General features: G+C 51.1%; 1 protein-coding gene across 1 annotated transcript in view; it reads right to left on the bottom strand.

Annotated features, from left to right (window-relative positions):
* PAPPA2 (pappalysin 2) overlaps positions 1 to 27,378 on the bottom strand; it is a 93,191-nt gene that overhangs the window by 19,269 nt on the left and 46,544 nt on the right. The window contains exons 12-18 of the mRNA XM_059821593.1: positions 25,232 to 25,367; positions 24,773 to 24,989; positions 13,979 to 14,150; positions 11,456 to 11,633; positions 8,990 to 9,203; positions 1,903 to 2,071; positions 1,046 to 1,178 (exon numbers count right to left, since the gene is read on the bottom strand). Of these exons, the coding sequence (XP_059677576.1) occupies positions 1,046 to 1,178; positions 1,903 to 2,071; positions 8,990 to 9,203; positions 11,456 to 11,633; positions 13,979 to 14,150; positions 24,773 to 24,989; positions 25,232 to 25,367 (1,219 nt within the window). The remainder of the gene's footprint in view (positions 1 to 1,045; positions 1,179 to 1,902; positions 2,072 to 8,989; positions 9,204 to 11,455; positions 11,634 to 13,978; positions 14,151 to 24,772; positions 24,990 to 25,231; positions 25,368 to 27,378) is intronic.

Genomic DNA, 27,378 nt, shown 5'->3' with positions numbered 1-27,378 from the left:
CTCACTGAGGGTGGAGGCGGACATAGAGGAAACCGTTTTCCTCCCAACCTGGGATGACAATTCCTTCCCCAAATCCTGAATAATGTAAGAGCCTACCGGAGTTGTGGCCAATTCCCTTCTCCCAGATGAGAGGAAAATTGAACACGCCCTAAGAGATAGATTCAAGCCCTGATGGCAGGACATGGGACCCAGCATGAAAATAAATCTCTCCTGGATGCTACGGGATGTTTGTTGACATGTTAGGAAACATCTTTCGTAGTTTCTCTACCATGCTGAATTCCTACTACCTTCCTATGAAGGCAGGAAGAAAAAAAGCTGCAAAAACCACCTTGGAAAACCGGGTGGATCCCAGCCCTAACCCCAGCCTCTCATCAGGTCTGTCCAACGCTCAACCTTAGCAGGCCCTGCCCTTAGACTCGCCTCAGCCTGTTTTGATCCGACTTGGATGACGGTGTGTTTGCTTTAGAGTGATATGGGCTTTGCTCAAGCGTCCTGTCCAGCAGGATGCCAGACGAGATGCAATGACTGTGACTGAGCATCGCAGCTTTTCCTGAAAGCACAAAGCGACCAAGTCCTGGAGAAAGAAATGGATGATGTGGTCCCTCATCTGGTGAAAGTGCCCTGTTACACACGATTGTCACTGCAGCTTTTATCTAGGACCTGCCACATTAACCCTCTGAAGATCAGCAGTCGTAAGAAGTGGAGAGACCTCGGGGGAGGGATGGAGGGCTAGAGATTAGGAAAATTACTGCCAAGGGCTGGGTTCACCCTAGAGACAAGTCCCTGCTCCTTCTGAAAAGGGAGATGCTTACACTGGAGCCAGCTTTAGCTTTGAGTCTTGCCCATGAAAACAACCAGGGCATGCGCAATGCTAAAGCCGCCCCTAGCTCTGTGTTTAGAAAGGGGATAGAAGAGAAAACAGGATTTTTTTCATAGATTTACTGGGGATTGGTACAAGAAAAAGAGTCATCGTGACCTTCAGCTCTCTGGGAGGGCTGAGTCAACATAAGGTTTGGTTTTCTGTTTAGCTTCCGTCTACCCTCACCTATGCCATGCCCCTGCTCGCACTTGTACTCCACAAAATTCAGCTCCGGGGGCGGTGGGCAGGTGCCCCGCAAGCTCTCGCACAGTTTGAATTCCTCTGTCCATAAGCCCTCCTTGGTGCAGACGATGGGAACCTGCGAAGCAGAGGGAGAGCAGCTGGTGTTACTACTGGCAGTGGCAGGGCTCGCCCTGCCTGGCCACTGCCCAGCTCTGGGGGGAGCAAAATGCAAGGACCCCCCTCCTGCCAGTGAAATCCAGAGGGAAGTTCTCCGGGGAAGCTGGGTTGCAGCCATCTGGTCCAGCCTATGCATGCTTTGCACCACTGACCGGAAAGCAAGTTGTTTTGCAACTGCTGCTGGATCCCACCAGTGGGAATCGACTGCCCTTCTTTTGACAAGACCCTTCCAGCAGGTTGGATGCAAAACCTGGGTGGAAGAGCCTGGCAGGCAGCAGCCTCCATCCCTAAGCCTGCTGCAGCAAGGTTGCCCATCATCCCAGGTGAACGCATTCACAGCAGCTTCCAAAACCCGCTGGAAACCCTCTTCTTTTGCTTTCCAACCCTTTTCACTCAAGAAAAGCAGGCTTGCTTAACACCACTGCTTTTTGGAAGGGTCACCAGGGAGCAGGAGAGCATCCCCAGGCAGTGGTGCACCCTGTGCCATGGCTGGTATCCAGCAAAAAAAGCTTTGAGGCTTGCACGGCAACTACTGTTTGGTGGAACAAGGGCATTCGGCTCTGGGGATGGCCAAGCTGCCGCGGGGCCCCTCTGTGCAGCAGGGCACAGGGAACCTCGCTGTTTTCAGGTGCTCTGAAGCACAACTCTTGGCTGATCTCTGCCTCCCTCCGCAACTCACTCACCTGTCGTCCCTGAGGCTCGCAGTTGAGGACACACTGGCTGTCCAGCTCGAAGCCCTGGGTGCAGTTGTACATGCCCTCAAAGACAGGAGGGGGTGGCTCGCACACCACGGGGATGCAGCGTCCCTCTTCCCACTGCCCACTCTCCAGGCACTGGACCTTCAGGAACTTCCTGGGGAAACACAGACGCCAGACTGGGCTGCGGCACCCCAAACAAACCCTACCTTGGCTGTACCAAGCATCCCACAGAAGAAGGAGCAGCCTAGAGACATCTCTCCTGGAGCACAACCAAGCCCCCCGCCTGGGGCTTTCCCATGCCATCTCACCCCTTGCCACAGGCAGGTCCTCCTGAAGGGACAAGCCCATGCTCAACCAGGACCTTTTCTTCCCCTCGCTGGGGGGGAAAATCACACTGATTTAGGAGCACTGGATGCTTTTTCCTTGCACTCACAACCCCATTGCTCCCCACCTCTCCTGGTGCCCCTAAACCATTCCTCTCTGCCCTGCAGCCCCTGTGGGTCCTGGGCTGCTTTGTCCCACTGCCAGTAGCTACATACTTTGCTGGATGGAGTGAGCCTCCACCAGTAAATCCTGCTGGCCCGCGCCCAGCTTCTCCTGAGGCTCCTCTTTGTACTCCAGCCAGATCTGTCAATCCCGCTCTTGCCGAGGGGCTGTCGTACCGCAGCAGACCAATACCATCCTGTGCTGCTAAAACAGCCCAGGCGCAAACTACTTGCCAAAAAAACCATCAAAAAGAAAGGAAGAAAAAGTTCGGGAGTGGAGCCCACCCGCTTTTCAGTCTCCTGTCCTTGGCAGCAATATAGACACCGCATCTTTTACATAGAGGCATCAAAACCCCATGAGGCATCGGGCTGGCAGGGGACTGCTCTCCCAGAAAAGGACAAGTCACCACGACCCCAGACTTTGACACACAGGTTTATGATAGTGCTGATGGGCTTTACCTGAGCCAGTGCTGATTGCTCTCTCCTTAATGAGACTTTTTTTCCCCTACCTCCTGTCCTTCTTTACTAGACAGCCTGCTCCAGCTGCTTGCCCCTGCCCTCTCCCATCACCGGTGCCAGCAGGCAGGGCTTCAGGAACAGCGTTACGGAGTTTATAGCATGCCACAGGTACGCGGAGTGGAGTTTAACAGGGTTAAAGAAACCCCTGAGGGAAGGTACTAAATTGCCCCCTTGTTCTGAGCAGCAGCAGGCATTGCATGGGGCCAGCGGGCTGCCCCCCAACACACAGCGCAGGGTCACGCAGCCCGCCGCGGCAAGGGGACCCCATCTGCACCCCACCGCCAGACCTATCACATTTCTACTGAGAACTCCTGGATGGGAAACTTGAGAACTTTTTGAAACATTCTCATCTTTTAAAAATATTTGCAGCTCTTAGAGATGCCCCTTCTCCCTTCAGAAATCAGGGACCTTTTTTTCCTAAAGACTGTATAAGGGGGACAGAGGGTTCCTGCTGTGGTGAATTCAGGCTCCAGCAGGTAACGTGGAGGCAGGCAGAGGAGGGGATGGGAGGTGGCAGGTCCCCCAGCACAGACCTCTGCACAAATCTTCCCCTCAGACCACACCAGGAAGGTGGGTGGCCGCGATGTGAGTGCCTGAGTAACAAGTGGTGCGGCAAAGTCACCCCGACTGCAGTAGCCTTGAATTGACTGAAGGGAACTGCAACTACGTACTATTTTGGAAGGGTGGTGAGGAGGAGCAACTCTGGATCCCATTGTGGGCTTCTGTGGTTTCAGCCCACCCCTAATTTAACTTTCTTGGTTGCTCACCCTTTCCACTGGGATGATGGTCACTGCCTTTCAAAGATGTCCCCATCAGACCTTGCCTCCTCCCATGTCTGCCTGAACACTTTGCCCACCTTTAAAGGCGAGCGAAGGCGCACGCTGAGAGGTTCTGATCTGTGTTGGGTGTCCAGGTCCTCAAGCAGCATTTTCCGCTTCTTGAATTGCCTGGCACGCAGGGTGCGATCCAGCTGTACGACTTGTAAGGGGTAAGTCACTGGGGGTTAAGCTGACGGCATTATGGTGATAGGAGCGTACTGGTGGTGCAAAGCCTCCCTGCAACAGCGATGCCTCAGGCACTGAGCAAACTCCTTTACAAACCAGGAGCATCCCAGCCACACTACTTCTCACTTCCCCGCTGCCCACCAGGGTATAACCGGTGCAGCCACTGCACATCCCTGTTGCTCCTCCGAATCACGGCAGAGGCACTTTGCCCGGGAGCTGCGGGAAGACCCGGGGAGAGGGGCCGAGCGCGAGGAGGACGCGCTGCGGGAGCTGCAGTTTGCACAGGTGCACGCTGTGGTTCAGGGCCGCATCTTCTTCACCAGGGCTCCTCATCTTGATGTGGTGCTGGAGCGACCCCGATGGGGGCCAGTGCCATGCATGGCCTCTCCCACCTCTCCCCAGATGACCTGCACCCCCCCCAGACATGGGGGGAGAAACCACCTTACTCTGGAGGCTCATCCCACCGCCAGCATCCGTGCTGGGGAACTTCAAACAGGGCTAGCCTGGGCTGACCCCAGGGTAGAAGGCGGTGTGTGGACCACTGCCGCACGTATGAAGTGAGCAGTTTGTATTAAGACACGGAGAAGGGGAAGGAGAGGCTTTAAAAGAGAAATAATAAAAAAAATATATATTAAAAAAACACAACCTCATAGCAGCTTGAAATTTCCAGACCCCCCGACTTCTTCTGATCTGGGTTAGCGGCATTTCTTGAGGATTAACAAGGAAGCCAGGAAAATCAGAGTCAAAGCTTTCCCCTCCAACTGGGCAAGCGGATGCCTAATGGGTAGAGGAGGCAGGGGAGACGTCTGAGGCCAGCGAGGGCTGCATCTGACGTGAAGGCATGAGCGCTCACCCAGCTCCGGGAGCTGAGCACGCAGGAGCCTGGCCAGGATCCAGCCACGTACTGGGGCGGGCAGCTTGGGGGGAACTGGGTCTGCTATACAGGAACGGTGATAAGTGAGCCTAAAGCCTCATCTCCCATGGCAGAAGACTGACAGCTTCAAAAAATGAAAAAAAACAGGGGGCAAGCAGGGAGATTTGCCGGTAAATTGAAAGAAAGCAACATCAGCTTTGTAGGACCTCTGCTGCTGTGCTCCAAACAGCCCGGGCAACCTGGGCCGTAAATCTTCAGAGACCTTAGAGGTAGAAGTGACACAGGCGTCCAGTTGACAGCCTGTGTTTTCTTTACCTGGCTGCTTGGCTCCCTCAGCTGCGCTGGTGTTTGCCTTTTCTCTGGAAGGGGCCAGATGTGGGCAGAAGCAGCGAGCACCCCGCGCCTTTGCGCCCACCACAAATGTACAGTGGCCCGGTGCCCTGCTAAACTCCAGTGCTCCCGGGTTGCGCTGTCCTGCTTTGCCCACTGTGATCTTTCTGATACGTTTCCAGCCCCTGGTCTGCTAACTCCTTCCAGTCCATTTTCTCCTCCACATTCTCCCGCCTCCTCTTCCTCTTTCATGGTCTCCCTAGTCTTTGAATGGGGAGAGGAGGCAGAGGGGCCAACAGCTCCATGGAAGCTCATCAGGGGGCTGGGCTGTCTCCTGGCTCCCTTGATGTCTGGTCAAAACGCAGACTGAGACTTTCAAAGCTGCCTGAAAAGACCTGGGTGCCCAGTTCTTCTTTGCTTCATTCCCTCAAGCTAGCAGAAGGGGCTCAATCCCTCAACAAAAGTAGCTTTCAGGTCCCAAAATCTCTTCTCTGCAAGGAATCATCCCACACTGGGCAAATGAAACAGCTGTTCTGCAGGGTCTGACCTTTTCGGTCCCCAAACTGAGAGCATCCCGCCCGCATTAGGAGTGCTCCTCTAAAGGATGTCCTAGATATTCCTGCTGGAGAGCTGCTTCATATGGCACTTTGTGGTGGAAGCAACAGCAGGGACCACTGCAGGGGTGATGCCCATTTTCCCCGAAGTATCTGACCTCTGACTTTCAGGCCGGCACTTTTCAATGCTGCAGCCCTGGATGATGCCAAACATTGCTCCTTGGCAGTTCATTGCTCTGAGTGATCCAGGTAGGTGGGTTGGTGCTGCCATTGAACAGATGCTGCCCAAAAACAGAGACCTCCCATCACAAAGGATGAATGCACATGTTAAGTTCCCCTTGTGACCATTATTTTGGTGTTAGATGTGAAATAGCTTGGCATCTGGAAACCAGGCTGTTATGTGGGCTCTCCAGGCTGAAAACAGGTTTCCTTTAGGAAGAGTCAAAGAAGATTTACCCTTCATGTCGGCATTGTCAGTCAGATGATCCTGCCAGCAGAAAGGCAGCAAATCTCTGGCAGGATCTTAATTATGCAATCAACATTTCCTCGAGGATCCCTTGTTGACAAACAGTGATTTCTGAAGGACCTTTCCTCACTCAGGTTAATAGATAAAAGCATCTTCTCTGAGACAACAGATTTCTTTATCCCCTTTCTCTTCCACTTATGCTATGGGAAACAAATTTCAATTAAGATTGCAGAAGCCTTCTAAGTAACGTTGCTGCCCCTGCAGTAAAATTCAACTAAGGAAACAGAAGTGAGGGAATCACATAAGCATCTGTGTCCGAGAGCATCTCATCTTGGACAGAGACAGCTGGATCCCAGCCGCGACTCAGGCCTGCATGGAGGTGGGCATTGTAGCCCTGCCACGTGAGAAGCAAAGCCCCAGGGGTTGGGTCCCCAGTCCGGTGTAGCAGCCACGGTGTTTCACGAGGTGCATGAGAGGAATGCACTGCGGAAGGCTGATCAAAAAAAGTAGCTAGGCAGGAGGTGACGCTGAGCCCTGGTTGGGTTGGGTTCCTGCTTGCTCACATTACAGCTTAACTATCCCTGTCCGTGAGGGATCCAGAGCCATCCCTGAAGGAAGGTGCCTACAAGCAGCCCTTGAAGGCAATGGCCAAACTTGTTATAACAGTACTGTGAAGATGAGCATGTCTTTCACATAGTAGCAGAGCGGGCTGATCCCTTGGGAACCCACAGACACCGAAGGATGCTTCTACACCTTCCCTGGAGAACAGTCCGAGCCCCATAGCTGTTGGCGAGGCCAGCTGGAGGTCACGCTCCTTCCATCATTCCCCTCTAAAAAGGCACGCTGGCTAGAGCTAGAATAATTCGAAGGGAGCCTGACTGTATTTCCAAGGTTGGGCTAGTTAGCTGGCATGGGGAGTCTTCAGTGTCAGCTGTGGATCCCGCCTGACTTTTGTCCAATATCTAGTACACATAGAGTCTTGCTTTCATATGCCCATCAACACCTATACGACACTAAATCCTTTCGCAAGGCTGGTGCTTGCTGGGTTGATGGATAACGGGGAGACAATAGATCAAGAACTCAGTTTGCTGAACCCAGAAAGAACCCCAAAAAACTTCAGACGACCCTGAAACCTGATGTCCAGAGTCATCAGCTGAGACCCTGCTCCCTCACCAGCACATCAGCAACCTGCACCCCACCAGTGCTGGCCCTTTCCAGAGCTCTCCATCACCTTCTCCAACAACTTGCTTTCTTCAAAACTGGCCTGAACAAAGAAAGCAACCTCTCCCTCTGGCAGCTCCCATCCTCTGCCTGCCAGGGCTGAAACACCAGAAGGATTTCCAGCAATCCAGCAAATGACTGGCTAGTAGCTGCTGCTCACTACGCATGCCAAGGGGTTTGTACTCATACTAAGTATACACACAGAGCTCCAGATGAGACGGTACACCGGCATTTACACTTCCAAGGAAAGGCTTTTGCTTTGAATCAGGCCACTCACATAGCAGTTAATCTACATGATAAGAAAACAATGAAGTTTCTGTTTCTGTTAATGTTTTTTTTGCTTACCGTAACAGGATCATACTCTACCATCAAAGACGTTAGGCGAATTAGTAGTAACGATAATAGCAAATGTGAAAATGCTATGTCAACATGTATTGCTAAGAAAACATAAAACACTTTGCATGATTTTCCTTGACTTGTCTCACAGGCTGTTCAGAGCCATAGGGAAGTTACACACACATCAGAGGAGCCTCGGGAACCCCCAGAGGACATCCTTCTTACCAGCAGTTGCTGCAGCACGACTGAGATGGCCTAACTTCGCAAGCTGCATTGATCTGATTGCACGTCCAGTGCCTGAAATGCCACAGGCACGCAAGCTGCTCCGCAGTTTGCAAAGCAGTCCATGTGATTGTAGCCATAATCATAATTTGCTTAGCTCCCCTTGGCCCAAGAAATGCTCCTAACACTGCGAAAAGCTGTTTACAGAAACCACTTCCTTCATTACGAGGCAAGAAATTTGGCAACTGCTTCCCAGTGCACAACAACCCTACCCCAGAGCAAAGCAGAGATGAAGTCTGCATCCAATTAAAACTAGAAGGGGGCATTAAACAATTAGCACATAATTACCTGATTTGGGCTAGCATCAAGACACTGGGGAGGACCCGGCCATTGCCAGAGAATCTTTAGTGACCGTACCCAACGGGGGCTTCAGCTGGAGGCGTCGCAGACAAAATGCTGCTTTACCCCCCAGCATCACGATATTGGCTGAGCGCAGGGCTAGTGAATCAGCAGGAATTTTTCCCCGAAGCATTAGGAAAAATCTTCTTCAATTGAAATGCCAACACTTGAGATGGAATTTAGCCAAGATGCGCAGGGGGTAAAATGTTAACCCTGACAAAAGGCAGTCATTCATTCTTACAACCCCCAGTGCCTCGATCTATGTTTTATCACTTTTAGGAAAGACAGCAGCTCCGGGAATCTTCCAGCATCTTATTACATCTAATCAGCTGAGAGGCCACAAACACTTCTGTACATGCTTAATTTTCAGCAAGTGACAAGTATGTTGAGGTGTATGGGAAAATCTGCATGCTTTAACGTAAGGCACTTAACGTACTCACGCATGCAACAGCAGCTTGCATCTTGTTCCCACCTGCTTTCACCTAAACCAGGAGAACGCCTTTCATATCTGAAGAAATCTGCATGACCAGAGCAAGCTGCTGTGCCACATACCTATCAAGTCAGCTCTTCGAGACCGCCAGCGTACCATCACCTCTCCTTCTTGCTCACATTGGGAGGAGAGAAGGAAGGAAATGGTGATCACAGATCTGCCACAGACTTACTTCTTAGGTTTGCCTGCTGTGTTTTCTGCCACGTGGTATCCAGGCTTGCACTTGTAGCGACAGACCGAGCCCACGTCGTGGTTCCCCTGCAGGCATCGTGGGACGAGGAGCTTGGCGTTGGCTACCGCGGGCGGCGCATCACATTCCAGCTTGCAGTAGGCTTCGGGGAGCGACCAGAGACCATCCTCCAGGCAGGTCAGCCACTGGTTTGTTCCTGACCCCAAAAGAGAAGCAGCGTGTTGGGATTACAGCTGACCTAGGGATGGAGACCTGCTAAGGGAAGCTCAGAGCAACCAGCAGAAGTCCTTTTGTTAGAGTGGATGCTGATGCCAAGGGAGGTAACAAACATGAAGGCCATGGACTCCGTTGCATGGTTGGTCACTCTAGGGCAGAAACCAAATTCCTTGAATGCAGACAGAAGTGGGGAAGGGACAAATTCTAGGAAATGGAGAAAGAACCTTGGTTCTGCAAATCTCCCCAAAACTTTCCCTTAAACTTCCCCCCTCTGGTGATGCCTCAGGAGAGCCTTCAGTGGGCTGGGGGCTTTTGTGCGTGACAGCTCTCTGTCATATTTAGCTCAGCCCATCTCCATTCTCTCCAGGTGCTTTTTGCAGCTTGTCCTTACCTTCTCTTACAAACTGTCATCCCAGTGCTACGTGTGCACCACAAGTTGGAAAGTGCCAGCAAGACAGATGTGGGAGCCTTAACTGGTGTGACTGGGAATTCAAACTACACATTACTGAAGGCTTGGGTTGAGTATTACAGCCCAACTCTCTGTTGACCCTCTAGAGAAAAGGGGGTTTGGTAGACCCAGCTAACGCGTGGCCAAAATTGCACAGCTCTGGGTGCCTGCGGTAAGTGTCCAGGACTACATCACTCACATGGTGTGGAGGATGGATGGTTCACTGGGAACTGCTGAGCAAGAAAAAAAAAGTTGGACTGGAGTGAAGAAGAGGACTCTTCCTACTGAGGGATTTGGATCAGCAGGTTCCTGGTGCGGCCAGACTGCTCCACGCTCCCTTCAAGCATCACTTTCTTTTTATGGGATCACTGCTCTGCCTACAGCTGCTCTTGGACCAGGGACAAGACCATACCTCCGTGCAGCGCCTGCGTTCCTGGCGGGCCGGTGCTGCCGAGGGTTGCCCCCCGCCTCCAAGCACCGTGCAGCCGTGTCATCCTTTCCTGGCTTATTCTTAGAATTTATTAGCCTTGAGAGCCTGCCCATAAGGATGCGAGCCTTCGGGGAGAACAAGCATCAGGCACGTCCCTAAATCAACAGCTCAGCCGAGTCGGCTGGACCTCTGCGAGTTTACCCGCGTGGCTCGGTGGCCTCGGCTGAACACCACCAGCCATTGTTTCAGCTGCTGGAAGTCACCCAGGGCGCTCCACCAAGGGGACGCCTTCCCACCAAGGGACCCCATGGCAAACCTTCCGTTGACTTCAGCGGGAACAAGAGGCGGCTGTGAGTGAAAGATCAGATTAAAGCCCTGCCCTCAGCTGACCCACCCAAGGCAACGGGCATCGGTTCATGAAGAATTTGGGCTATCGAGTCGTCGTTTGCACGCTACCCTTTGATCAGCTCACGCTTGGGATCTACCGGCATCCCCCCTGTCATGAAACAAGACCTTAATTCCCTGCAGTTTTTGCTCCTTAGATTTAACTTTAAAAAAAAAAGTAATGATTTTCATACGTTTCAGCTATAAATGTCTCCAGAAAATAGGGCACCCATTAAAATGATTTGTTGTATGTGATTGTTCAGAGCAAAGGCGCTGGTGGAAACTCACATAAAGTCCCAATGCTTGAAGCTGTCACGGCAATTACCCCCGAAATCCCATCCAGCTCAGCCTCGTATAGACAGGAACAGTAGCTCTCTTTCTCCGACTTGGCTTAAAAACATTCCTGCGGCTATTGATGGAGTCGGCAGAATGAAAGCCAGGCCATGGTGTGTCTGGGGGACTGCTGCGTGTCTGGGTGGTGAACATCTCCCAGACTGCTCTGCAGCTGTGGGCATCAGTCTCTACAGCTTTATACAGCCCCAGGACTCCTGAACCACACACTTCCCCACAGCCACCAGGCACCGAGCCACTTTTGGCTCTCTGAAGTCCTCTCTGTCTGTCCACCCTGGCTGCCTGCACACTTCTTGCCTCCCTCATCCCCATAATGCTGGAGGCTGCCAGACCTCACCAGCTATCAGGAGAAGACATCCCTACACCCTGAGGTGGACGGATAAGGGCTGCCAGCCGGGGGATGGGAGTCAGAGGGAATTATTCCACACTATGGTATCCCTGCTCAAGGGGGATGGATGCCCACCATTTCGGGAGGTCTCGTAAGAGCCCACCTGGCTGGGAGAAGCCAGGATAACTGGGAAATTCAAAGTTGCAATGCTTTGTTTGAACAGCTTGGGACAGGCATGAAAAGGAGGCACCAAACAGGGAGAGTTAAATCCCTCAGGACTCCAGACTGTACCTTGAAGCTTGGCTGGGTGGATGCAGGAGAAGGAGCATTTCTGCAGGTAGGTGGTCCCCTTGGGGCAGGAGAACTCGGCGTAGTACACGTGGGACTGGTCAGGGACACCACAGTCGACAGGGTCACAAGTCACGGATCTGTCCCACCGCCCCGAGCTGCATGTCAGCACCACCTCCTGCTGCAGAGAAAGCAAGGCTCCATCAAACCCCTGCAAGTGAGCTTTAATCTACTGGTTTGCCACCACAGCAGAAAGAGCTGACCCAGGTTTCAGGACAAGGAGAGCTTTCCCCTATTTTTCCTTCCCCCAATTTGCCCTTTCTCCCCACTCTGGACACCGAGTCACAAAGACCCTACCTTCACAGAGTGATGTTTGGGGTGTGAAAGCAGTGAGTGGTCTTCGGGGTAACATGCAAGCCACCAGCACAAGAGACCTTCTAATGCTTGGTCTGTAACTGCTTGCCTCCAGAAAACGCTAGCTGCATGCACACTGTCTGAGCAGTGCCAGAGCACATTAAGGGAAAAAGGAAAATCCCTTCAAGATACACTACAACTTCCTGAGCTACAAGTTATTCCCAGCTCTGTGCACTGCAATTTTCTCCCCTACAAGATCAAGCCTTACTTCAGCTGTTATCGGGCAGCTCTCCTGTTGATTATTTTTCCCTAAACTCACAGATTCTCTTATGCCTCAGCCCACAGACCCCACTGAAATCAGAGGGGTCTGATATATATAACCTCATATACATATAACCTCATTTACAAATCTTAATTACACAGCCCCTCTTACACAGCTGGAGGACTGCATGAGAACCTAACCCCCGGTGGTCCCACCACCAAACATGATCAACATGTGCCATGGACTTCATCAAAACAGAGTGGTGGATGATGGTGTGCCATGAGCAACCTGGTCTAGTGAAAGATGTCCCTAGCCATGGAAGGGGGGTTGGACTAGATGATCTTTTAAAGGTCCCTTCCAACCCAAACTGTTCTATGATTTCTGCTCCCAGACCGCTAACCCCAGCCCAGCAGTCCTCAGGCAGGGGCTGCAGACCAAGCAGGTGTCTTTCAACTGTTCCTGATGTCCCTTCACTGGCTGAGTACAACCACACCGCTCATACAGTCAAATGTGTGACCCATCCTCACAGCCAACATGTTTTGTTTGAACCTGGACATGGTGGCTCTGGAGGACATGACTAAATTTGAGTCTGGTACTCTTGGGTGCGCAGCAGGATCATGGTGTAGCTAAACCAGGCGGAGAGGATGCTCAAGGGAGAGCTGTGTGAATTTTCCCAAAATGCCTCAAGATGTATAGGGTCACACAGACAAACCAGTAACATCACTTGGGGGCTCAGGGCAGGGCACAAGCAAGCTGCCATCTTACTGTGACAGCCACATGGTGAAGCTCTGTCCAGAAGTTTCCCATCTTGCTGCCAAATGCATGAAAACTGTCACCCGAGGCAGATTTATTTTGTGCTGTTTCATTTCAGAGGAGAACGGGAACATTTTGTTTTCCCTGGGCATGCCTTGGCCCACAGAGCCATGTGGCTGTGTAATTAATAACCTCCCTGGTGATGAGGGGCTGAGGGGAGCATCCCCAGCTGTCCCACTACACTTTGCAGCACCCACCTTTCCTTCGACAAACACCGACAGCGGCAGCATGGGAAACCTGCCTGCCAAGCATCACGAGCACTTGCAACTCTCCAAGGGGATGAAAGGTCCATCCTGCTGACATGGCACCTCCATCTGTCTCCACCCTGTGCAAGTTCACGCTCTCGCTCAGGCTGGCATGGGGACCAGCTCAGCTCTGAAGACTCCTATTCCCCCTCCAGGAATAGCCTAAGGACGGGACACACTGTGCCCGCAACCCTGCCAAGGTGACTGCCCAGACCCAAGGCAGCTCACCTCCCAAGGACACGTCAGTTCCAGGTCTCCTCGGTCAACAGCTAAGAGCTGTGCTGGCTTGTGGCTTTTACGAGGCATCCCCCAGCCCTCTGGAAAGCAGGACAAACTCTTCCATGGTGACCTCTGCGCTGCCCCGCTGGCGTGGGCAGCGTTATTGCAGCGCAACACAAAGGAAGAAAAGCTCTCGGCGCTGTTGGCTGCCTCTAAATATAGTCGCTATGCAATGACTTCATTTTTTCCTGAGCCACTAACTTCAGCTTTAAGAGAGAAAGTGTCCCAGGGATGTTTAACCCTCCCAGCAATGCTCATCTGGAGAAAAGAAATGTCTACCTCTCCCTCTGCGGGAGTGCATCACCCTGGCTTGGGACATCCTGGTAGAGCTGTGGTCTGCAGGCAGCTAAGGAGGACTGCAGCGAGGGAAGGAGACCTCCAGCCACGGGTGCAGAGGTCCAGCATCAGAGCCTCCATTGGGCTGAGGTTCGTTGGAAAAGCAGTGAGGAGGTCAGGGCTGGAGGAACAAGGTATCCTGGGGTCACTACAACCACCTCAGGGTGGTTAAACCTTTCTTAACTAGCACTCGGCCCAGGGGGCTGTGAGGTCACCCCCACCCTGAGGTACACTCACCTGCGTGGAGCCCAGGCTCTTCCCATTGCTGGAGCGGAGGATGAAGCCCTGTTGGCAAGCCACGGTGCACGCCATGTGCCTCAGGCCGTTGGAGGTGCAGTTGAGGGTGGCAGCGTGAGCGAGCAGCGGCTGTGTGCAGCTTCCCGATCCTGCACAGGCACCGTGGACACAGCTATAGAGGAGAAGAGGGAAGGGATCAGCAAGTGGGTCCCCCAGGGCTTCTGCAGCAAGGAGTGGATCTCCCTGGGTGGCACCCACGCAGGATGCTCAGCTGATCACAGACGCCTACAGAGATCCACACCTATCCCAGTCTTGAAGTCTCCTGATGATGATGCCAGGAGGGTACTTTTTCCCAGCTCTGCCTTGGCTGGACCGCAGCCCAACCCCAGCCCACAGCTTCCCACAGAACATCGTGTCCTTCCAAGCTGATGAAAGGAGGCATGGCCCAACAATGCTCCTTCCAAAATCCGTGCTCTCTGGTGGGGCTACTCCAGCTCCTCTGCCCAGGGAGTGCTGGCTGCGTTGCACAGAGCCTGCACACGGCCTGGCACCAATGGAGCTGGTGGTGCTCGGTGTAGGTGGACCAAGGGAGCAGGAAGAAGGAGATCATGGGGACAAGGCAGGCAGGTGACACATCCAGCATGCCCGCAACTCCCGTGGCTAAAGTGGGAAAGTTTATATCAGATGGTCCTATCAAGCAGCACTCCTGAACGCACAAGGAATAAACACCAGTCGTTGTAGCACTTTCCTGAGAGCGCTGCAGCTTCTCCAGCAGCAAGGCAGTCTCCCCCAAGTGACAATTTCTGATCTCCAACATGCTCAAATCGTACTGGACACCAGAGAACTTACGGCAAGAGACCTGAAACTGTGCTCTGTAGTGCCATAGGGACTACACCGTTAGACTCACTCATGATTGCAGCCACTGACATGTGTCCTCCCGTACATACTCTGCTCACACACGTGTCTCAGACACGAGTGTGTGGGGACAGACAGTGGACAGCAAAAGATCTGCACTTTCCAAAGGCAGCAAAGCCCAGACAGCAACACTGGGTGTTTCTGCTTCCTGATAAATTTTGAATCCACACCTCAATTTCAGTTAGCCTTAGCGCAGAATAAGACAAGATTTGCAGCAACAGATGGTCAGGAAAAAAAGATGAAGAGGCCTTTTTAAAGCCTGTGCTGATAGAAAGGCGACAGGTATGTCAAACCCTGTATTAGGCATCAGAGAATCCACAAAGGATTCTCCAGCTGCAAGGGAAGGTTTAGCTGGAGAAGAAACCTCTGCCAACACTAGGGAACCATCCATGAGATGTTCTTCAGACTACACACAGTCCCACCCAGACCTGGCAGCAGAGTTGCCCGAGCTTCGTGTCCACACAGCCTGTGGTGGAAGGGGGAAGCTGAACATGCTGGAGCTGTCTCCTCCACCCCACTCTGGTCACCTTCCCACTCTGCTTTCATGGTCTTCAGCAGCTCTGCTCTTCCCACAAGCTCACACAGAATTTCAAGCCTGGGCATGTTGACATCAGGCTCTTTGGGATCAAGATCATCTCAACACACACCTGTCCAGCTCTAGAGACTCAGCTGCGGCCGCCAAGGTGAGATGCAGCTAAAAGGCGGAATTACCCTTCCCTGTGCACCACCTCAAGTTACAAGAGGACCCAGTGAAGCTTGCAGTGTCTCACCCATCCCTGGGAAATAAACAGCCCCCTCCTCACCACAACAGCTTCCCACCAAGGACCAGCTGTTTGGTACTGATTAATTAAGCATCACAAATAGTTCCACAGTGAAGAGGAGTGCCAACCAGGGGGCTATGCTCTCCATCAGTGAAATGCAGCCAGTAAATCAATTACCTGGGATGGAACAGGGCCAAGACACAGGGTTGACACAACTGCTCCTGCAAGAAAATGCCCTGGTTATCTGGCAGTCAGGCTTTATCTTTTACCAAGTGGTACCAGTGCAAAAAACACTAGCCGTCCTGAAGCAGATGCAGAGATGCTGCAGCTTCAGGTGATAACTGGGGAGAGAAGGGAGGGAGGTGTACCCCAACACCTCCGCTCTGCTCCCTGCTTTGCACAAGGCTGCCGGCAGTTTTTGTGCCCTGCGTTTCACCCAGAGGAGGCAGAGGCAGCCTTTGCCTCTTGCGTTCGCTCAACCTCTCCAGCCAAGGATGCACAGCTAGAAATCCCACAAACAACACGCACGAAAAATATATATATATATAATCGGTGCCGACATGGACATTAAGGGAACGCGATGTGCTGTTGACTCTGGACAAGTCCACCGAGCCAAAGACACGGTGGAAACCTACAGGCCACAGCCCTGAAAGAGCTGGTGGGCACAGGAGGGGACCACAAAGGAGAACAAGAAGAAAGGGGCTGTTTTTTCAATGCAGACCTGTTTATGAAGTGAGAAATGGTTTCAGGGCAGCTGCTGCAAATTCTTTCACTAGCTTATATTTCCATTTGCTTCCTTTTTAAAGAATTTGTTTTATGAGCACAGCGTTTGTCAGGTCATTAGCTTCTGAGGGCATCTGGTACCAATTGTAGCCCTCTCCCCTCCCCTCCCGCAGTCACCTTCTCCAGGCGGTTGCTTTGCTCCCTGCCTGTGCCCCCGGTGCACGCACACATTCCCGTCCCCGACTCCACCTCCCCGTGATGGAGCTGCTGTCCTAAACCTCCTCCCGTGCATGTCTCTGCACACGCATGTGTGAAAGGGGATGAGCTTCTCCTCCTTCCAGCCTTGCTCTTGCCTCCCATCCCCTTCCTCACCAGCTGGTGCACAGCATCCCTCCTACCACGGTGCTTGGTGCTACAGCAACATACCGCAGCAAGAAAGTCCTTACATCTGGGCACATGAGGATTATCCAGCCAAGTCACAGCCCCCACGTTGTGAAGCAGGGCTGGGAGATGAGTAGTAGGTTCACCAAGCAGCTGTAGGCTACAGGGCAGTTAGGTGGCCACAGCGGGACCCCAAACCACCTAACTTCATCTGTTCATGAAGTTGTGTTGAGTTACGGAGCGTGCGCTCATCGCAGCGCTGGTTCGGAGAGGGTGGTAGTACCTCCAGACACATCCAGCTGGGTCAAGCATTTGGCTGGAGCAGCTCTGCAGGCACTGATGGAACAATGGCATGTTGTCTGGGGCAGCCTTGGGACAATGCTGTTATCAAATAACAAGTAACGAAGCACTGATCCTTTTCAGCACTTCTGGACACATTTTGGTTTTCCACCGGTTCAGAAACATAACTGGCAATACTGATATAAAGTAGATCAAGAGATCAGCAAGTTTCTTACTGTATTATTATATATGCAAAATGTTATATAGATTAGTTATACATAAGGGATGGATAATTATAGGTCATAATATAAAAGTCTTTCTTTTTATTACACCACGCATATACACTCATGCACACGTTCTATATGTACATACAGATGCATTTTAGAAATAATTAGCTTTCTCTTTGCCCCAAATGATGACTAACTTATCACCATTTTCTCTGTGACTAACACCCCTATCCCACAAATACCCACTAGGTTTTCTTTTGGAAATGATCCGAGACCTATCGGCTCAAGTTCTGAGGAGCTGTTCTCATCCTACATGTAGCTTTGAAGTCTGGTGCCACTAGTCCAGACCTGAAGAGGGGCTTGTGTTACTGAAAGCCGTCTGATTTTCTCAAATATATCAGTAAGCTTAAAAGAATACATATAATCTCTGCCTTGATCTGCCTTGATCGCTTCCTTTATCATTACCAGCATCATCATGACTACCCACTGCAATATTCTGGGCCAGGACACACTCGAGCCTGATACCATACAATCACAGAATCACTAAGGTTGGAAAAGACCTGTCAGATCATCAAGCCCAACCACCAACCCAACCCCACCATGCCCAATAAACCATGTCCCGCAGTGCCACGTCCACACATTCCTTGAACACCTCCAGTGATGGTGACTCTATCACCTCCCTGGGCAGCCTCTTCCAGTGTTTCACCATTCTCTCAGTAAAGAAATTTTTCCTAATATCCAGCCTGAACCTCCCCTGGCGCAACTTGAGGCCATTTCGTCTTGTCCTGTCACTAGTCACTTGGGAGAAGAGACCAACACCCACCTCTCTGCAACCCCCTTTCAGGTAATTGTAGAGAGCGATGAGGTCTCCCCTCAGCCTCCTTTTCTGCAGGCCAAACAGCAACAAGTGCAGGACAGGCAAAAAAAAAGCCATGTGGCCTGGCCCCATCATGATCCACATGCCTTACCAGGGTTTGGGTAACGTGACGGAATAAATCACTGCTCCCAGCCGCTGGAACACCCTAATGAAGGCTGGACGAGGAAATGGTGTAGTTAGCCCAGTTCTGATCTCAGCATGAAGGAGCTCTTTCTCCTTTTGATGATAAATGAAATTCCTGTATCGCAGCTGCAAACTCCTGACATTTGGCCATTTCTGATTCAGGCCGTATAAGATGTGGGACGAGCCAATATCTTTTTTTTTCCTACATGAAACATCCAAAAAATTTCCATTTTTATCCCAGCATCTTTTGAAGCTCAAAGTAATGATTTGTCAACAACATTGTCACACAATACTAAGGTTTTTCTAACTTATTCCACATCAGCACCAGCCTGCATGATTTTCTGGGCTCACCAACTCCCATAACTCATACATCAAAGAAAGTTTCAGATCTGGAAATTTGTGAAATTCTGCCTAGCAATAGCCCTAACTGCTCTGGAGCGATAAGAGCTTTGTTTTGAAATGGGACCAATTCTATAAGCCAGAGCAAAACTTTTCCTTTGGGATCCTTCATCTTTCTATAATAAAAGCAGGAGGCAACTGCCAGCAGTGGAGCACGCTGAGCCAGTGGTGACAGTGCTGGTAGGGAAACATCATTTTGTTGTGACAAAACCCAAATTCTGAAAAGCTGAAATTTCCCAGTTTACCGCAATTATTTCACAGAACCCAGAAAATACTGATGGATTTACCCAAGTCAAGCTAAGCCAAGCCAAATACAGTGCAGCTGCCTAAAATGTAATAAGTCAGCCATAAACTGCTGTTGTATCTACCCAAGCTTTCAACCTGAAGATTGCTGCTTATCATCAAGCTCCAACTCTAATAGAGGAAAATTATTATAAGAAGTTCATCTCACAGTGCAAATTTTTTGAGGAGAGGGGGTTATAGGGGATGTTGATGGAAAGGTAAAGGCTTCAGCCAAATCTCCTGAAGTTAAAAGTAGTCACTGCATGTACTCTGGTGGAGTCTGGATTGTAGCACTGAACAGCAGTGAGATAAAAGATGTTTACCCCAATGTGGTCTAGCAAAAGAAAATAGCTAGGAAATGAGAAAAGGTGTTTTGGAAATACTTGGGAATTTCTCCCTTCAGGCATGTTTCTTGTGAAGGGGAAAGGTCTCACTTTTCCAGTAAAACTGATGGCAACCATCCTTGTGGGAGCAGGCTACATGTACAGACCCAACGGTGGTGATGCTTCTTGATTACAATCTTCACTGAGGTTGCCACCTCAAGAAAAGATATTTGCTTCTGTACATGACTCCCAAAGAAACTTGGCAAAAAAATAACATCCCTGTGAGTCATCCACTGTCATCTACCTCACGGAGAGAGAAAAGGCACCAGTAAGATGTCAAATGACTGGTTGGCCCCTCCGTAGCCATTGTGGCAAAGGCAGAAAAAGAAGCAAGAGCAGGTCGATATTAACGTATTTCCAGACAGTTCCTTTCCACGGTCCTTTGTTGCTTGCTACACCAAAATAGATTTATAGAAGCACATAAAGCGAGGCTGAAGGGGATGTCAACTTTGGTCTAGTCAACTTCCCAAGCTGAGGGAGGACCAACCGTATCTTCATCACTCCTGAGAGGAGTTTGGCCTGACTCCTTCCTGAAGGCAGATGGCCCACCTGCCCATCACGAGAGCAGCATGCAGGTAGGATTTGTCTGCCAGTATTCCTCAAGGGTGCATATTCAGCTATCCCAAAGACCACCTTTATCCACATCCAATCCCCATAGCAACATGCTGCACCTTATTTCTACCACTTCCTCTCTTGTCCAAAGGAATTCACTTCTGATCCACATCCACCACCAAGAAGGACGTAGAAATAGCAGAGGGATTTCAAAAGAGAGCTGAAAGCAGAAGCCACAGCTATACTGAAAGACTTACGCTATGAGATTTAAGAAGGAAGAATTATTTATCATGACAGAGAGGAGATAGCAAGAGGATCCGATCACTCTGTACAGACACATACACGCAGAAAAGAAGTCTGCTGGCAGGAGGCATTTAGACCTTTGACAAGGATGGAGTGAAAGCAACAACTTTCATCTTGAAATCAGAGGCAACTTCTCAGCAGAGAGGGTTACTGGATATAAGAATAGCTCAGCAGGGGAGATGGTGGACTCATCACCTCCTGCAGCCTGTAACATGAGATAAGAGAGCCTGCTGAAAGTCGTGTTTAATCCCGTTTCTGTGAAAAGTGTTAGTACCCGTATGGGACATTAGGGAAGGCAGGGCAGAACGGGGGCAGGCTGGCTGCAGTGGTACACTGAGGGCTCTGCAGGCAAACCTCGGCGTCTCCCAGCGCTTGTTCCCTTCTTCACCGGACACACAACATCCATACTGGTAAGAGAATAAAGGAATCGAGATCAAGCTTCAGGGTTTCACCAGGAGCTGTGCCTGGGTCAGGAAGGAAACGTGCCTTGCACCACAAAACTGCTCTGCGTTGTAATTCACCTGCCCTCGATGTATCAGGGGTTGCCCGTGCAAGACTAGGTGGCCCTTTCCATGAGGTGACACCAAGCACCCTGTTTCTAAGCTGTTCATTTGCTGTGTTTGACTCAAAATCAAATTGGTGTTGGGAGATATTTTTTTCTAGGTGAGACTAGGTAGTTTCCAGTAATGGCAGAAGATTCCTTGAGCATCCTAAAAAAAGCCCATATAAAGCATTAAATTGAAGAAGCTGACTAGGCTGCAGAGAGCAGATGGAATGGGGCAGCCTACAAAAATGATCCTTGCACCTCCGAGGGTTTCCCTCGCCACCTTGCAGCTGGACAGCAAAGCCACCGTTTGAAGCAAATGATCAAGTCCTACAGTAGAGCCTTGGCCACCGCTGCCCATCAGCCAGTCAGGGACCCACAAGAGAAATGCCACAGGTCAACAGGCTTTGCTGCCAGAGGAGAGGCACCTTGAGAGGTCCCAAGGGCAGAGCCAAAGGCTGAGGTGAGCCCATGCCCCAGGAAAGGTGGTGATCAGGATCCTGCGCTTGGTTCTTGAGAGGTTTTTTTCCCTCCAGGCCAAGGAGAGAGGATGTGCATGGTGCAGTATAGACACAACGTGCTCTGATAGGCCTCATGCTGCACCCGGGAGGCTGCGTTTGCCTGGGAGAGGCAGGGAACAGACGTCCAGGCAATTCGTGCTGTCCCCATGGCAGACAACTCAATGCCGACTGCGCTGTGCATGCAAGAAGACCCTGAGCAGACACTAGCTGGGAGGGCAGAGTGGGGATGGAGGGACATCTTGACCTCAGCGTGCCTCAGCCCGTCAGGGGTGACCTTGGGATCCCAACATAAACGTCCATCCACTTTGTTCACGGTCCTCAACCGTGGGGCACCCTAGGCCAGAGGGAAAGAAAGGGAACACCAGCATCTCTACCCAGGGTCCCCACAAATTTTCACACCAGCACAGTCACGGTTCATAAATTGACCCTGCATAAATTTGGCACCTGGAAGAAAGAAAACAAGCCAAGTAAAAACCTGCTTGGGAAATGGCCCTGTCCTCTTTGCCGAATAAAAGTTTAGCAATTGAAAACATGTAAACAACCCCCTCCTCCATCTGATTTTCTCTCCCTGACACCTACTTTCCATATAAAAGGAATCCAAACCAGACTCCCCTTGATGCATTAAACCCACTTTTGGGGGAGCAGAGGAGGGCACTCACACAGGAAACAAAAACACAACGCAGACTGCATTTCATAGCACCTTTCCTGTTAACTCGCCAAGGCATTTCCCAGCATATGCTAACATAAAATAAAAACACACTAAAAATAAAACCAGGCTAAAAATAAACATAATGGAGGAAATGAACAATGTTCCTCTGGTTCAGTATATAGCCCGTACCAAGGAAAACAGGAGGCACTGTGGCTCAGTTTTAAAAGACAAAGAAAAGGATGAAAGCTGAAGAGTTTGAGTTTCCTGGGTGGAAACTCACTAAAAGTCTGATTTCTGCTTGACCTCATAAGGTTGTGATTGGGTACAGAAAGCAAAGAAGAGCCCTGAGCTGCTGGCAGAGCGGGGTTTCTGGTGCTGGTAGGAAGGTGCGAGGGAGGGACACCACGCTGCTTTGGTCTGCAAGTGCTCTTCTGACCTTCAGTGCCTCAAGCAGGTCCAAAAACAGAAGGCAACTCCTTTTTCAAAACAAGAATGTATTTTTCTAGTGTCAAACGCCTGCTGCATCCTGACCTGGAGATGGCTGTGTTTCACCAGCAAAAACATGATCTCTTTGTTTTCCCCAGCCTGAAAAGCACTTTGAGATCTTTCAAGATGAAAGATGCTACAGAAATACCAAGCCGTCATATATTTATTATTTTGGCAACGAGCACTTCTAGACTGAAGTCAGGAAACCTCGTTTCTTTATTGCTTTTGTTACTGTCCCTCTCTTGGGTTATTTTAGGAAAGCACTCCCATGCACGTACTGTGTATATGAGGCTGGGTGTGTGCAAACAGTCGATTCAATTCTTTACAGGAATGACACAGATCTTCTGTGATCTTTTACAGTTGCCTGTCTCTAAACCTCTTAGGGTTTTATATTCCTGGATTTTTATAGGGCATTTTTTCCCCCAAAACTCCACCTGCCTTATATGAAATGGATTATTAGCCCTTAAAAATAGAAATACTGCTGTTTTGGAGATGAAATAGATTTTTAAAATATAATAAGGGGGGGATACTTGGATGTTTCCTGACTTAACAGAGGCATATCCTTTACTGTTAGCGAGACTACTGGAGACTGTAAGCCTAACCCACCCCCCGCCCCCCCAAATAGTCAAGCCTTTTGTCCAGAAAAGCAATACTATAAATAGCATTTCCTACTCCAAAAACTCTGGGGATCCGATTTACTCCGAGTGTTTGCTAAGGGCACGTGCATAACCTGCAATTCAACATACTGCAGATAAGCCAAGGCCACGGGGAGCCTGGAGGATGACAACAAGAGGAGGAAGAGAAGACATTATGATCCTGGTGGGTCCTGCCATGCCCACGCAAAGGGGACAGCACGCAGCTCTCTGCGCATTAGCAATATGGGAACTGGCTTGTGCTTCAGCTATAATGAGACTTTTAAGAGAAAAACATCTACTTTCCTCTCTATTTGTCCCTATATGAGCTTCTCCCCATCCACAGGCGATGCTCAGCTGTGTCCGGTCAGTCTATTCCCCCTTGCAGTCACTTTTGAGGGGGAGGGCGAAGCTCTCGAGCAATGAGAGCACAAAATTATTTTAAAGGATGAGAAAACGTAATTGAAAAACCACATCAATTGGCTGGGGTCTTAGAAGCATGTGTGTACATAGCTGTAACGGCTACCAGGAGGAAACGGACTGCATTTCAGGTGGTTGCTGATCCTTTAATGTAAGGCTGAGAATAATATTTATATGCTGACTCACTAAGATTTATGTTTCTGTATAAATCACACATGCACTTTAAAAAAAAAAGTAAGCAACTGCCGGATATTCACAGCTTCCAGAACTCTACATAAATCTATTGTACCATGATCCCACAAGCTTTTAGACAAACACACACACATTCATTGTCAAGGATATTCATCCATCCAGGGCCATCAACAGAAGAAAGATGACAGTAGCAGTGATACGATGACCCTAGCCAAAGCCCTTCACTCTTTTCGCCCCCACAGCTCCAACAAAGCTTGGGCCCAAAAAATCAGTATTCCCAGTTGTGCGGTTTGAGTAACTGGCTGAACCAGAGCCCTGGATCGGCACGCTTGTAACTTCAGGGAGCCCGGGAGCCAAAAGCAAAGCCAGACTTGGCAGGTCTGCCTGTCGTCAGCCCCACTGCCCCTCTAGGACAGAGCTGAGCACCATCCTTTCGTTCCTCCTTGGGCCTGTGCCTCTGCCCAGCACGCTCTTTCTGCCTTGTTTATTTACTCTGTCTTGGACGACGGTCCTTCCCCGTCCCTTTGCCAGCACGACCCGCTCGGAGAGCGGCGCCCGTTCTGCAAACGCCGCCTCTCGTTTGCTGCTTTATGAAGACAGGCAGACGCCTGCGAGCGCCGGACATCAATAAATTAAAGCGCTGTTGCTACTATTATTGTTATCGCTGCATTACGACGGGGGTGGTGTGAGACTTGGTGAGGAGCCTGGGATGGACGGGGAGCCAGCACAGAGAGGAGGAGGAGGATGAGAGCACTGTCCCCACCTCCTGCCGTGTGGGGAAGGCTGGGATGGAGGGAGACGGAGCTTGTAAAGCACATACATTTCAGCTTCGCAAGCAACCCTCAGTGAGAACTCCTTAGCAGAGGGAGCTTGGTTTTCTCACCAGGGAATGGTCTTTTAATGCAGTTTTGTGCGGATACACAGGCCACGCACAAAATCTATTTTCCTACCTTCCCCTCCCCTGCAGCAAGATGAGCAAATCAAGTCTCATCACACTGGATTTTCCAACAGCACCTCAAAAGCCACCTGAGAATAATCATGAAACAACTCAGTGAGCGGATAAGAACTCCAGAACTGAAGCACAAAGCCCCAGAGGAGCGAGGGGCTCTGGGTGGCCGTCGAGAAGTGCCCTGAGAAGACCGTACCTGTAGTGCTGGTGGCCATGTCCCTCCTCGTGTTGTAGGAGGCAGGTGGTGGGGTCAGAGCCAGGCTGAGCTGATGTCCGCAAGGCCACGGCTGCGATGCCCACGAGTGGGGAAGAGAAGTTGAGCAGCACCGAAGCAGCCCAGTGGGATGGGTCCTCCTGGCCATGGGTCACGTTGATGACAAGTGGGTTGTGCTGGCACGACAGCTCGTACGTCCCTGCAAGGTGGGGCAAAGAAAGAAGCTGCTAGCTCAGCTCCAGGGATATTTTCTCTGCTTTTGATTTATCTCTTCTGCTCCCCCACACATCCCAACAGATCAGCTTGGTAAGCAGAAGATTCTGCAAGGGGGGACAGGGGACAGCAGCACCCAACGCAGTGAGAGATCACAGCCATACTGGGGGTTCCTGGTGTCCCTGCCAGGACAGTGCGGACTGGTGCCACAGCCCATAGGATGCTCACCCAAAGAGCGGTTCAGCCCATTTACATCGCTCAGCTGGACGGTCACCCTCGGCTTGCGCTGGTTGCTTGGGATGGTGCCGTCAGAGGCCAGGAAGACCAGGAGGGAAGTGGGCACCGCGGGTCTCTCGAAGCACACCTAGATAGGAGGGCAAAAGACACCCTGAGAGCGTGCATACCAAATACAGCCTTTCTGATCCCATATATGCAAGAGGGAGAGAAAGAGGGAGCACAGGGAGAGAGGAGGAGGCAGGGTTAGGGGGTCAGAGACTGCAGATGTGCAGGGCAGCAAATGGATGGGAAGAGAGAGAGGAGGGAAGGAAGGGTGCAGGAACACAGTCCTTCCCCTCTTAATTCCCCTTCTCCCTTTCACTAGTCTTCCCCACGTGTATCAGTCCTGCCTTGCCATAAATTTGCAGTATCTTCCCGGCTTCCACATTTGCTGCTCCTAAAATTGAGCAACACCTGACCAAGACCTGGATAAGCCCTTTTCTGCTCTCCAATGCCCAGGCTCCAACTCCCACCCCACACGGTACCAGTTGGGTAAGCAAGGCACCCAGAGAGCACGAGCTACCAGCCCTGCCACCAAAATATTTCCATTAAAAAAAACAAAACCAAAGAACAGCCCAGTACCCGGACTGACTGCAAACTGTCCGTCAGCCAACACGTGGAAAGATTTGTGGGAAGAAGTCTTGCCTGCTAGGAGAGCTGACAGCTCCCCACTTGTCTACAGCCCCGAAGGCTACAGAAGGCAGCTGGGAAACTCGCGGCATCAATCATGGCAGGGCAGACGTTCTTTGGAAGTAAGAGGATAGAAATGTTTTTCTCCCCCACCCTGGTGCCCCCCACCCAGTGCCGAGATGTGTTTTGATCAAGACCCACCCTATGGAGTGTTTTTGTTGAACGCCGGCGTGGAGGGAGCCCAGAAATGCAAGGCGAAGGTGTATTTCGGAGGAGGACAAGTCCTGGCTGGCCAGGCACAGCCCAAGGAGCAGACTGCGGGAGCGGAGGGGACAACCACCCGATTCGTGACGGCGGCCCAGCCTCGGGGTGGTTTGTGCCACGCCAGGCATTGCTCATGCATGGGAGCAGGAGAAAACCTTAAGCTTCGCCCCAGGGCTCCCACCCTGCAGGGAGGTGCTAGGCAGCAAAGACCCCACCAGCAAGTCCCCAGTGCTGCCTACACGCACCCTTGGCCGGGGCTTGCTCTCACACAGGGCACTCCCTGCCCTGCTGCAGGGAGTGGATCAGGAGGCTGAAGCTGCCCTGTCCTTTTTTTTTTTTGTTTGGTATATCCCCACTGTCTCCCCACCTGAGCTCAGAAGCTGGTGAGAAAAGAAAGCAACAAGGGAGGAAAGACGAGGAAGAGCCAGCGTGCTCAGAGCCTGCTCCAAGGAGCCCCCCAGGACGGAGCTGCAGCCGGGAAGCCCCAAGGAGCCAGCCAATTCTAACCCAGCCAGCTGCCACCCACTCCTCCAAGCGTGGTTCCTCAGAGGAGGAGAGATGGTTGGAGAAGTCAGGTGAGGCTTTCCCTGGATGACGCAGCTTAAGGTGGAGGGTTTAGTCCTACAGTGCATCTACCTGGAGGTGAAGGACACTGGCCCCAAGTTAGACCGACAGCAGCTGACTTGACTAACATCCCAATTCTTTTTTTATTTTTTTAATATGTATTATGTGCCTGGCCACAGCAGGCTATCTTCTTAAATTTTCTCCCTTCCTCTCCCCCCTTTCTGTTTAATTTCCTGCATATTACACATCCTGACTTGCTTACAAGTGATTTTGATTTCTCTCCTCATTGGATGTGTTAGAAACTAAGAACGAAGCATGGCCGGAGATCTGCAAATCATAACTATTCCCATCTGCAGACAGACCCAAGGTGCATGGTAGATGCTTTGTTAGACAGCCCGCTCTTGCCTCTAGCCCCAGCCCACTTACAGCATGACCCAACCTTTCCCTTGCTCGTTGGTGCCACCTCTTGAGAAACGCTGTAGGAAGCAATTCCTACCACCCGATGAGTTTTGTGGTGTGGCTCTAACCCAGGTGACACAGGTGCAATAGCTTTAAAATGGCCATGGGAGTTGGTGGCCACAAAACCCCATGCACGCATGGGTACACATGTGCGTGAACAGCACTGTTCCTGTCTGGGCAGG

The sequence above is a fragment of the Gavia stellata genome, chromosome 10 (genome assembly GCF_030936135.1).
Source record: "Gavia stellata isolate bGavSte3 chromosome 10, bGavSte3.hap2, whole genome shotgun sequence".
Classification (NCBI taxonomy): domain Eukaryota; kingdom Metazoa; phylum Chordata; class Aves; order Gaviiformes; family Gaviidae; genus Gavia; species Gavia stellata.
Note: the sequence above shows the minus strand (reverse complement) of the source record. Positions and strands in the feature narration are given on the sequence as shown.